This window comes from Ixodes scapularis, unplaced genomic scaffold (genome assembly GCF_016920785.2).
Source record: "Ixodes scapularis isolate PalLabHiFi unplaced genomic scaffold, ASM1692078v2 PGA_scaffold13__105_contigs__length_92229423, whole genome shotgun sequence".
Taxonomy (NCBI): Eukaryota; Metazoa; Arthropoda; class Arachnida; order Ixodida; family Ixodidae; genus Ixodes; species Ixodes scapularis.
This window is the reverse complement of record NW_024609839.1, coordinates 14,341,502-14,354,380: the sequence shown is the minus strand read 5'-3', so window position 1 is coordinate 14,354,380 and position 12,879 is coordinate 14,341,502. Positions and strand designations below refer to the sequence as shown.

Sequence of the window (12,879 nt, the reverse complement as noted above, 5' to 3'; positions counted from 1 at the left end):
TCGACAGGCTTCGACGCCATGTTACGACGGTGAGTGTGAAGCGGACGTGAGGCTAAAGGCTTTAGAAATACCTGCCCTTCCCCAGCCTCCCCATATGAATACTTCGATGCAAACGAAGCGGCTACGCAAATTCTTTAAAGAAGCGATGCAACAAATTTTGTACTTTGCGCAAATACCGCTTAGAACGGATTCCTGATGTTAATGACCTATGAAAGACGCGCTCGTTTTAGAGCGCAGCTCTTAGGGGCCCGTTTCCAGTTTGAGCGGCGTCACCGTCGACGTAACCGCGAGGTCACGTGACCGTTGAGGTCACGCAACCCCCCCCCCCCCCCCCCCGAGGTCACATAAACATCACATGACCCCCCCCCCCCCCGAGGTCACGTGACCTCAAGGAGTCGCCTATCCCTCAGTACGCTTTCATTCTCCTCAAGAGCTGTGGCGTTACAGGGAATTGTAAACGGCTTTCATTTTTTCACTCCACGCAATAGAAGTCCCAGAAAAAAATGAAAGAAAAACGAGCAGCGTTCACCCCCTCAACTCGCAGCCAGAACAAGCGGCCACGTGATCTGGAGCCGATTATATGCCGCCGATGTTGATCATAGCCATGCGCCGGGGTTGGCAAAGCACAAGACACACGCCGAGTTCCAGACATTGTTATGGCTCGGCTATTGTCGTCGTTGCGATTGGACACGGGCCACTACCCTAATGCTTCTCGAGCTAGTAATTATCACGAGCCCAAATCGAGCGCCCACGCATTGCTTGGGTCCAATCTATAAACCGCATTCAAATATCGTCATTGCGGTGTACTGCAATCCCCACGTTACGTCATGAAATTTTGCAAAGGAGAGATTGAATGAAAATTATCGCTTTCGTCCTTGATATTACACTGCAACAAAGGAGTTTCTTGGCCAGTGGCGTTGCGTGCGAGTATTCTTGAGTCCCACTAGTGCCAGTAAGCTCGTGTAACATGAAAAACATTCCAATTGAATACCGTTGCACTGCTCCTTTAAATGTTTTAGAGCGCAGCTCTTAGGGGCCCGTTCCCGGCTTGAGCGGCGTCGGCGTCGCCGTAACCAAGGACACCCCAAGGTCACGCGACCCCCCAAGGTCACGTGACCCCAGAGGTCACGTGACCCCTCCCCCAGGGTCACGTGACCCCCCCCCCTCGAGGTCACGCCCCAGGGTCACGTGACCCCCCCCCGCCAAGGTCACGTGACCTCCCCGATGACATCGTCACTGGACGTCACCGGCATCCGCATCGTCATCATCACTGTTGACGTCATCAGTGACGTCACTGATGACGTCACCGGCATCCGCATCGTCATCATCACGGATTACGTCATCAGTGACGTCACTGATGACGTCACCGACATCCGCATCGTCATCATCGCCGATGATGTCATCTGAGTCCACATCGTCACTGATGACCTCACCGGCATCGTCATCATCACTGATGACGTCATCAGTGACGTCACTGATGATGCCACCGGCATCATCACGGATGACGTCATCAGTGACGTCACTGATGACATCATGGGCATCGTCACGTGACCCCCCCAGGTCACTTCACCCCCCCAGCACCCTTCCCTCCTCCTCCTCAAGAGCTGCGCTCTAATTCGGTGTTACAGGGAGTTGTAAACGGCTTTCACTTTTTTTTCAAATAATCTTTGTAGGTCAGGGAGTATTTAGCAGACATGAACTACAGTATTTACCCGGAAAACATTTAGTATTTTTCTTCCACTGCAGAAATAAAATGCTGGATCGCTGGTCTTCGCCTAAATGTGGCCCTAGTAATCCGGACCAGGTGCCAAAGTTTCAGAACAGCGGGTTGATTGGGAGCAAAAAAAAAAAGTGGTACGATTTATTTATCTAGTCAGCAACAAGGTGAGAACGACGGGGAAGAGCTTCAGTTGTCCCGCCTTCGACCGCGCTTCAGCGCCTCCTGAACCTTGAGCGCACACATGCAACCAAAGCACGGCAGAAAGAGCAAAGCAAGTGCTGAAGGCCGGGCGTTCAAAAGACGTGCCCTACCATTCTCATTCTCGTTAAATTGCACAAGGGATGACGGTTACTTTTTCACCAGGGGTAGCCCTTTGAACGAGTGCCTCTATCTCACTATAAAAGTTTAAAACAATGGGGTTTTGGGAAATAGGCATTGTGTCTAGCACTTTGACGTTCGTCTTGTTCTCGGGGCTTTTTTTTTTGTTTTATTATTAGTCACATAAAAAACGGTTCTTTTGAGGAGGACTGCATTCTCTCTGGTTTCAGAATACTCCAACTAATGATTCGTCTCCCAGAGGTGCAGACGACTTCCCTTTGAGAACGGTGGCACGTGCCGTGGAGGAACCAGCAGTTCTTAGGAAGCTCCCAAATTCCACAGCAAGGACTATGGCCCATCAAGCCAAAACACCAATGCTTCTGACTAACAGTTGTACGGTTGCTGCTAGTGAGAAGTACAGTGAAATGAACACCAAGCGAGAATCGTCGAACGAAATCAGTCGCCCAGATGACGCTGCCACCGACCTACCGTTCGAGACGTTTCCTGGATTGTCGTTCTGGTGACTGGGTTGGCAAAGGACAGCATACAACCACGCGACGACCGTCAGTCTTGCCGGACTAGAGGGAAATTCTGCCCAGAATTTTCCGCCAGATTTGCCTGATTGATGACTGCACTTGGTAATAGCTACCCCAGTCTCAAGTTTACCTAGACTGCTATTCAACGGCACGAGTGTCGGTGAAGGGAAAGTATAATATTTGTTATCGAGTGCCCTTGTTCTTAAACTCTAGTACAAACTACTCCAGAAATTTTAGCCACGGGTAAAGGAAAGTGATTCGAGGGTTTTCTTCCTCGATTATACTAACAAAACTGATTTACAGAAAACTGTTAAGGCCCGTTCACACTCTTACAACCCAGTACGATTGAGAGAGACCAGACCGGTTTTTAAGCCTCTTACGACTTCTTAGGACCAACTCCGCAGCAGCGCACCCGGTTTTAAGAGGTCGCAAGAGGCTTAAAAACCGGTCTGGTCTCTCTCGGTAGTAGTGGGTTGCAAGAGTGTGAACGGCGCTTTACATGTCTAGTACCTTTAAAACTAGGCAGTCATTTAAGATTGATAAAATTTTATTTGATGTTAACCTGAAAATAAAAAGCTTAGTCCCAGTGTTTTTGCAAAACAATTAGAAAAAGCCACGGGAGAAGGCAGTATTTTTCTGTTCCATCTGAAATGCCGACATGCGCTGCAATACAAATGAGCAAAAAATACTACTGGAAGGTGTTTGGTACACGAGAAGGCCGTGTTAGGTTAAGAAATGCATGCTGTGCAAACAGAAACGTAGAGAAGTGGGCAACACCCTTCGAGAAGACTGCACAGCTCAAGCGCAGCTAAGCGTCTCTTGGCACATGATGGGAATGCACGTGAACATTGAGGTACACCGGCGTCGGAAGTGACTGCGTCTGGAAACCGATCTCCTGGGAACCGGACTTGGTGCCGCCATTTGCCGGAGGTGCCGTGGTGCAAAACACGAAAGGCGCTGCTGCAGTGTTATCCCAAGGCGGTTCTCCGGAGAAGCTGAGAGACCTTCTTGCGGCCCTCCCCTCCCAACCCCGGTTCGAACCGCTCGCAGTTGGGCGTCTAGTGGCACCGTCTTGAGTCGGCGGAACATAGCCCCAAACCCCTCCGTGGATGTTCCCTCCGAACGTCGCGCCCGATCCAAAAACGGGCCTCTTCTTGACGACGCCGTCTCCACGCAGCCACGGGCTACGCGAGATTGTCTTCAGACCGGGACATTCCTCGTCCACCCGATCTCTGCGACTCTTCCGGTCGTCTTGGACGGTTCCCTCGACGACGCCCCTCGCCGCGGTGTTGCGCCCCGCCGACCCCCGCTGCACTCCGACGCCGAACTGCCGGCATGGCGTGGCACCCGCCGATTCCGGCTCAAACACGTCGTCTGACGCGCGCGACAACTCTTCCGATGGACTTCCTGCGCGCCGGTTTCCGGCGTCTGCCGTGTTTCGGATGCTCGACACGTCCGCGAGAGAGTTCAGAGACTCCTCTGGCGTCGAAGAGAGGTTAGGCGGCCTCCTGCGTCCGACCTTTCGGACCGTCCTCGAAAACGGCCTCGCGGAGGAGGGCACGAAACCGCTGCTGCCCGTGCGGAACTCCTGGGGATTGGCGCTTTCGCTCCGGTACTCATAGCCGCCGGGGGTCGACAATGAAGCCGCCGGAGTATGCACCCGCTGCCCGAGGTGCTTCAACTGCGCCGTCCGCTCAGCCGTGAGCCTTGCCAACTTGACCAGCTCGTCCGTGGTGTTGCGGAGGCGGCGCTTGGCCCGGAGGACTTCCGCGTCCGCGTCCTCTTGCCGCAGGCGCAGTTCCGCGAGTTCCCGATCCAGGGATTGAGTACGCTTTGGGGAGGCCTGCGAGGCGCTCGTAGACGCGTCGGTGCGGCTTCGGTCGGCGGACAACATGCCCTGGATGCCGCTGTCTGCCTTTGTGCTCCCGTCGGTGTTTGGACTCTTGGACGAACCGCTTCGCGACAGGGCGATGAGCCTCAGGAGATCTCGACGACCGGAGGGGTCTAAGGCCGCCGACGTCTTGCGGAAGGCTTCTGTCCTCACGGCTTCGAGGAGCCGGTCCTTGTGCTTGAGGTCGACCAGCGCCGCCTGAAGGCGTTCCTCCAGGATCACGATCTGTTCCTGTTGGTGGGACATGGAAGAGCTGAGCTCTCGATTGAGACCACGCTCGTGTTCGAGGAGTGTCAGCAAGTCCTGCTTGTGGGATTCCTGCCGTTCCAGGTCTCCTTCTAGTTGGTCCTACAGTGGGGGCAAAAATGCTTAGTCAAAAATATGGAAGGGACAACTGCTCAAATTTATGCGGAGCTGCGCTTGCCTTTTGGTCGAGAACGGTGCTCATTTCTGTCTCGAGCTTGGCTCTGAGTTCGAGGTTCTCCCTTCGCAGGTCTTCGTTGGCGGATTCAAGGGACTGCCTCTCTGCTTGCAAAGTTGCGAGCTGGAATGAAACCGTGGCAATATGAGCGTTGCTCCCTCAAAATATATAGATATGAATTGACGCTATCTGACTGGGACTATCGCATTAAGCCATGGATTTTCAAACTGGGTTCCTAGGATCCCATCTGTCCCCAAAAGACCTCTCATGGGCTCCTTGAGCTTTCAAACTTCCTCAACAGTCCATGCTCATAAGTAAGCATTCTTCATGGTTGAGAAAACCCCGAGACTGCGGGTAAACGACACAACACTAAAAAGTCTCTAACACAGCTGAAATTTTTATTTTCCAAACCTGGTTATATAGGCACTTCGATACAAAAGAAAAAAAGGGGGAGAGGGTAAGAACCCCAAAGAACGCCACTTCCCACCACCGTAACCTCTGATTAAACAACAAGGACAACAGACTCTGCGTCACGCACTTCTCTTATCTTTGACCCCTCGCTTCCCGACCGCCAAACACACTGGTAACCCCAAGCCCAGTAACATATACAAAAAAGAAAAAAAAAAAGGAAAAAAAAGAAGGGTTTTCTCAACCATGTGCAATGTACACCAGCTCGTTTGCGCCCTTACTTTTTGTTCATCAAGCATTCTTCTAGTTTAAGCGCTATTTTAACTGAGCCACTTACCGTATTCTTTGTGAATGCGAAGAGCCCATTCTGTACACTAGTTATCTAAAGTGAATAGACTGCTTCAAGGCCCCTTGGATATGAGATATTCTGTCTTCCTTCTTTTTTGGGGGCATACAAACGAGTCTTCAAGCAGATGCAAGTAGGAACAACACGTGCATTTCCCTCCATATCACACTCTGGTGCAATCTGACATTTCTGGAAATCGCCAGTTCGGGATGTTTCTGTATGGTGCCTGGAACGCATCCAGGGTATCTAGCAAATTATTATTTTGATATTCCCTGACTTTTCCAGGTTTTCCCTGACAGTTTCAGGGGAAATTCCCTGATCGCTGTAGAGGCGGTTAAGTATATAAGACCATTACAACAGAAGGCATTGAACAGTGAGCACTGTGCATTGTGATTATCATTTTGCAAGAGCTTAATTCAACTTGTATATTCCAAAATATTCGGGTTCGTCCAGTACGGATTAAACAAGCACTCTCTTCCCGCCGACATCGTCAGTGAAGAGGCGTCATCCGGAAACACGATGAAAACACGACACCCAACCACACACGTCAATAACCGAATGGCAGCATGGCCGCCAGATGCATACTTTCGGCTTAAGGCTTGAATTGTTTTAAAGGTCTGCGGCTTTCCCACTTGCAACTAAATCTAGTAGCTCTAACTGGATCTAGCCTAGCGTCGTGCCCTCAATCCAATTCAAACCAATCCAAGACTTGGACTGGATTTGTCGCCTCTTCCCTTTGCATCGGGTAGCACACTCTACATCGAATGAGCAGAGCCCGTTCAATGCTCAAAGCAGAATTTATTGCCTATTCTTCTGTCCCCAAGCCCTCAAGTCTTTGCTCAGGGCACTCGATGGCGTATCCTGCTCATTTTCCCTGACAGGGCTCCCTTTTTGACAATATCCCTGACAATTCCCTGATTTTTCCCGGTAATTAAAATTTCCCTGACTATTCCCGGTTTTCCCGGTCGCTAGACGACCTGGCATCACATCCAACAACATGGCATAATGGCTTCCACGATCTTATTTGTGACCATTTCGCAACCACTTTCGATGCATGGGGGAATGAGACGCTAGAAAAACCGGTTAAGACACATTCCAGGCACAGCAGTTTCGGCACGAGCTGCGCTTGCTCGCTACACGGGCAAGCGCAAGCACTTCATTTGCAAGAACTTGAGGCCAAATCTGCCAGAACTTTAAGGCACCGCTCCAGAGCACTTCTGCACACCGTAGATCCACAACTTAGTGCGGTAATGGCGTATTCACACAATGCATCTTTTCAACTTGCAACGGTTTAGCGAAATCGGCCTGTTCGCACGTGGAGTTCGACATGCAAGACTGGTGACGTATTGACTCTCGAGAATTTCGCCAAACCTTGTCGTCTGCACTGGAAATATTGGGCGTTTGTATCAAAATGATGTCACGAAGACGGCTACGAGGCAGAGAAGGCGAGCAGTCCGAGCAAGATAGAAAACGATGACGAATGTGCCTCTCGACTGGACTAACCTTCGTCATCCCACTGTATATTTAACTTCATCCTTCACTGTAACAACTTGAAGTATGCACAATCTGAAGAGACAGTCTGCTTTATGAATACCACTCCATAAACTTTGTCTGATTTGGCTCATGGGGTTTACCAGGCCTGCCAGACCTGGGAAAGACCACGAACGTCAAGTTACAGGCGGATGATCTCGAAGTATTTCGGACATTTTTGCACCGCCAAAAAATAAGTTATCCCCAGTCATCATGTTTATACGCGGTGCTTGTACTCGTCGCGACTATTGATGAATCTGCACCGCGCCACCAACCTGTACTGCTAACCCATATTGCCCCTATGAACCGCTTCTCCCCTTGTCGCTCGCCGCCATGTTTGTCTTCTCTTCTTGGCTTTGGCTCGGATACGTAATCGACCAAAAATCGGACTCCACCAAAAGCTTGCTCCGTCTCGAACGCCAGAAGTCGTAGCGTTTCTCAAGCGGCCATTGGCGGCCTCCTAGAGTGATTGACAGGACTTGGAAGAGTTTTAGCAAAAAGCTCGCTCCTGAAGCGAGGAAAAAGCGCATCTTTTTCAGGCTCGTTCAAACGGCGCATCTGTTTCCACAACATTAAGTTTCGCGACACAGATTCGCTGAAAAGATGCATCGTGTAAACGGAGCAAAAGAAACATAAAAAAAAAAACGTGTCAACCAGGGTTCAGATTACCTGTTGTTGCAGCTGGTCGTTCTTGTCCTGCAAAGCCTGAAGTTGCTGTGAATGTTCCTCCACCAACCGCTCCCTCTCCAGCGAGAGCTTTTCTTCTTGCCTCTGGAGTTCTGCCCTATGTAAAAAATTCTCAGGTCCTTGCAACGCCTGTACAGTTACACTGCAGCACTTACATTTAGTGGACATACGTACCACTAAATATAGCAGATGCTGTTCATACGGCACAGTGACATCACGTGGTAGTGTGACATTCCATGACACTAGACTCCCGCTAAATCTAGCAGAGAAATTTAATGACTAAATTTAGCGGGAAAATTGTGATGTCATATAGCACCATAAAGTCACAATGTCACGACACTGCAATTCCCTGCTAAATTTAGTAAAAAAAATTTACCCGCTAAGATTAGTGAGAAAACGGTCACGTAACATGACACTATCGAGTAATGTCAGAACACTGATTTCCTGCTGAATTTAGCCAGAAAATGGTGACGTTACATGACACTAAGCCTAAAGAAAAAATTTACACTCTAAGTTCAGTGCGAAAATGGTGACGTTGTGTGACCTTCTGAAGTCACAATGTCTCAACACTGCAATTCCTCGCCAAATTTGGCGGTGAAATTTACCTCCTAAATATAGTGGGAAAATTGGGAAGTCACGTGACATTATAAAATCAATGCCCCAACACCGCGATTCCCTGCTAAGCTTGGCGGGAAAATGGTGACGCAACACAACATAATGTCACAACATTGATTTTCTGCTAAATTTAGTGGGAAAATTCTGACGTCGTGCGACACTGAAATCACAATGTCACATCGCTGGTTTCCTGCTAACTATAACGGAGAAATTTACTCACTAATAGCGAGTTTGTTTCACTGCACTCGTGCCCACGCGTGCACGCACTCGCTGCATTAAAATCGAGCATGCACCAGAATGCAATCCCATCACGCATCACTCAGGTGAGGTGAAAAAGCAGACGACAGGGGTTCGACTGCTACAAGCTGCCGTTCGCACAAAAAAAAAAAAAAAGCGAAAAAATAAAGGTGGACGTTTTGTTAGAAAATGCGCCCCGTGAGAGACGGGATTGAATGCAAGCTTGAATTGTGACTTTCTGCTATTTCATGAAGGAAGCAATCGACAACCTACACTTTTGCGAGTTTTGTTGCCAAACAGTCGCTGAAATCTATAGATGAGTAAAGAAAGGCTGGGGACAAACGGATCGGCGGCCGTGAGATCTCTTTCGCGGGTGTACGGGTGAAAAGTCGTCACCAAAATATGGCCGGTTGTGGACTCGAGAGCGGACATTTGTCGATAAAGCTCGCCCAGCAGAATTTGTGATGCGTCATATTAGCAGCCGAGAAAGCTAAACATGGCTATTTTAATTGTGTCTTGGATAAAATCACATGTTTAACATTTACCTACGCCAGTTATTTTGCAACTTCGTTTTTTGTTCGCAAAAGCTCTCAATCTCAACGCTCTCAATATGGCCGATTCATACGATGGACTGATCTGCGGACGGACTGATCACGTGACGACATGTCCGCAGTTTGTCCTTCTCCCGAGCGTATCCACACGAGGTAGACGACGAGCAGACACCAGAGAGGACGAACCGAACCTGTTCACCACCCCACAGTGCCGCGAAACTCCAGCATCGCACCATGGCACCGTTGTCCAAGAAAGAAATTGACATTTGCTACCATGATAAAGAATGGTGCCGCTGTTATGTTACGAGACAAAACATCGTGATGGGCTTCGCGCGAAGCGTCACTAGCTTTACTAACCCAAAGCATGACAGTGACGCACGCATGGTCCTGCTCGAGAAGGGTCTGGCTAGAAGCGACAAAGTTCTGGGTTTACGGAGGGGCATTTAGAGATGCCTTCACGCACTCCGCGCTCGTGCACAACACTCAAGCACACCACAGCCACAAGAAAGGTCTTGCTCGGTGAAAGTCTGATTGGACGTCTGAGAATTATCGCGGCTGCTGGACAAGTTTTGACGGAAGCATCTTGACACGGACCCGGAGGTGTATCGGAAACCTGCATCGCGTCAGCCGGGCAAAGTTTCTGGTTAAGTTTCTTTCACGCGTGAAACCAAGAATCGCACGACAAAATGAACCAGCAAATGCACAAAACACAATAATGTGCCATTTTTGTTTTAATCGTCCAAAAACAAAAAACCAAGGAAACATTGTACCGTTTTCCAAACTAAATGCTTTTCAAGTCAATCTCCCGCCAAAAATCTGCAAATAAAAAGGCTTTCGACTTTATCTGCCCACGTGTCTGCGGATGAGGCGCGGATAGCAGGAATTGGTGACGTGCCGGTCATGTGGTAGACGGTCCACGGGGACGAAAATTGCGATTCGGTCCGTCATGTAAATCGGCTATTAGAAACAAAAGCTGACCCAAATGCATGCGACAAAGGATCAAAATCAAAGGCGCGGGGATCAAAGTGCTGGAGATTCCAATAAACCAGTAATTCACACTTAAAGGGGCGGTGCAACAATTTTCGGACTTCGGTCAAAAATTTCTGGAAGTTGCCCCCTGACACTTCTGTAGTAAAGAACAGAAAACCAATTTTGCCTCCGTGTCCTAGTTGTTGCGTAAAAAAAAGATAAAGATTGGCATTTCGGGCAACCCTCAACTCACTCCCAGTCTTCAGGGTCACACCTGGTCGCACTCCCAGTGACGTCATTCGGAGTGCCGTGTAGCTTCCCGTGTGCTATCTCGGAGGACGCTTCCCCTCCCTCTCTCTGCGTACATTAGCGGGCGCTATGCTGCAGCTTAGAGCCGAGCGAGGTCACGTAATCTTTCCGCCGTAGTTCCTTCGGCTGCCACTTGGGGCTGCAGGTGGGGGAAAACGCTAGACTTTTGCTTTGCGATTATGCAGCGGAATCGCGAAATTTTTAAAGAAGGAAGTGTTTTCTCTATCCTCTGGGACACGATAAATAACGTAAACATGACGAGATGCAAATTGATTTAATCATAAAATCGTTGCACCGCCCCTTTAAAACTGAAAAAGCTCCTGCACGATTAGTATCAACAATGTATTCTCCAGTGTAAAGAGTTTTACGAATTGAAAGATTGCTCGGCTTTTTTTAGTTCTGTTGCTTTGTTGCCAGCTTTAGCTGGAAACATGCGTGGTCTGTAAATATCTTCACAATTAAACCAATCCAGTGGTTTAATCATTGCATCACATTTATAACAAGAAAAGGTGTTTCCTACACTCATCATACACAATCATTGTTTAAATTATACAAAATACAGGTGCGCACATTTTACTGAACGCGTTTCATTGTGTACTCTGTTGCAGCTGCTGAATGAGGGGCCCGGAGCTCCATCAAGCTGCATTTCTGCAGTTTTTTCTCCGGCCTCCCATTCACCAAATGCATCTGTGTGGTGAATCAATAAACTTTGTATCGTATCATAAATAGAGACGTTGTGCAATGACCGCATTGTGTTGGGTTCCCGCCTGTTATGTCGAACGGCGCTCGTTCCAGTTTCCCCCAGGTCGGTACCCCCGCTACAACATAGGTGGCGGCAGCATCAGTTTTCACTCGGCAAGTTCGTTCGGGACCGATTCTCCGCGAGTGTGATGCATTCTGGGAGAGAACTCGCACTCCCTAATCTCGCAAGTTTAGGGAAAAAATGGTGATGCCATGTGTAGAAACATTTACCCGCTAAATTCAATGGGAAGTTTTGACGTCGTGTAACACTATGAAGTCACAATGTCATGACATTGTGATTCCCCACTAAATTTGGTGGAGAAATTTACCTGCTAAATTTAGCGGACAAATTGTAACGCCATGCCACGTAAATGTCCCAACACCGTGATTCCCTGCTAAACTTGGAGGGAAAATGGTGACGCAGCATGACATTACGGAGTCATAATGTCACAACACTGTGATTCCCTGCTAAATTGAGCATATAAATTTTCCCGCTAAACTGAGTGCGCCACAACCTACATACACGAAAGGCATATTTGATGCGCTGCAAAACCTAGTAATGAATACTGCCGTAAACAAAGCGAAGGAAGCAAACACGTGTAGGCTAATCGGACAAAGAACTGCGCCCGGCCGTGGTCGACAGAACGTCTCGATACTCAACTGTGCATGTGCCAGTTGCAGGGACAGACCGTCGACTTGGGCCCTGGAGTTGGCTGCTCTGTCCTGAACCAAAGCATGGCGACTCACATAGTTCTCGGCCAGGTGATTCAACCTGCGTGCGAAAGATTGCAGCAGAGATGCGTCTTCGAGGCCTCTTTTTCGCACAATAAAGCAACTGAGAAACGCTTTCGAGAATCAGTTTTCAGGGCAGGTTCACACATTTGCATCTGAATGAGATCGACTGCACTCTGACCACTTGTGAAGGCTTACGACGAGAGAACACTAGTGCGCCTAGACTTGAAGGCGCGTTCACACTTGCAGCGATGCGATTAGTCCGAGCCATTTCGGAGCACCTTCTGGAGCTGCTACGAGTCAATTTTTGAGCAGCCAACTTTTGGAGCAAAAGCACGCACTTCATTTTCATTCCTAACACAGTGATGCGATTGACCTAAGCCATTTCGGAGCACCTGCTGGAGCAGCCAAAACAGCATTTTGGAGCAGCAAAAGCGGCTTTTGGAGCAGCCAAAACAGTGTTTCGGTGCAGAAAAAGTTGCTTTTGGAGCAGATATTCTTGGAAAAATAAATATTTGTTTTAACTGCTAGACAAGCGAAGGGCACTTTGTGTTGTGTTGTGACGGAACTCGCTGCTTGTGTTTTTACTGCCGAGACATCCCACAAGTATACAGTGCTGTAAGCATTGCCGAGCAATTCCGAAAAAAACACTTGCCACCGTTTTACTGGCTCCCGACATGCCAGATTTTTATAAAAAGTAAGCAAACCTAAAACAATGGATCGCAAACATTCTGGATGGTGCCTCTGTCGTGCAATCATGTTCACATGCATGTGAGGACAACTTCGGCAGGCTTGCGGTTGCACGTGCTTCGACCGATCTCACCAAGCGTTCCACGCATGCGTGACGCCGCCATAACTAGTTCATAGG

General features: G+C 49.0%; 1 protein-coding gene across 1 annotated transcript in view; it reads right to left on the bottom strand.

The window, feature by feature from the left end:
- Positions 1-3,103: 3,103 nt before the first annotated feature.
- Positions 3,104-12,879, bottom strand: part of LOC8041957 (centrosome-associated protein CEP250) — a 30,200-nt gene continuing 20,424 nt past the window's right edge. The window contains exons 4-7 of the mRNA XM_040214455.2: positions 11,941-12,051; positions 7,840-7,954; positions 4,890-5,009; positions 3,104-4,813 (exon numbers count right to left, since the gene is read on the bottom strand). Of these exons, the coding sequence (XP_040070389.1) occupies positions 3,383-4,813; positions 4,890-5,009; positions 7,840-7,954; positions 11,941-12,051 (1,777 nt within the window). The 3' untranslated portion in view covers positions 3,104-3,382. The remainder of the gene's footprint in view (positions 4,814-4,889; positions 5,010-7,839; positions 7,955-11,940; positions 12,052-12,879) is intronic.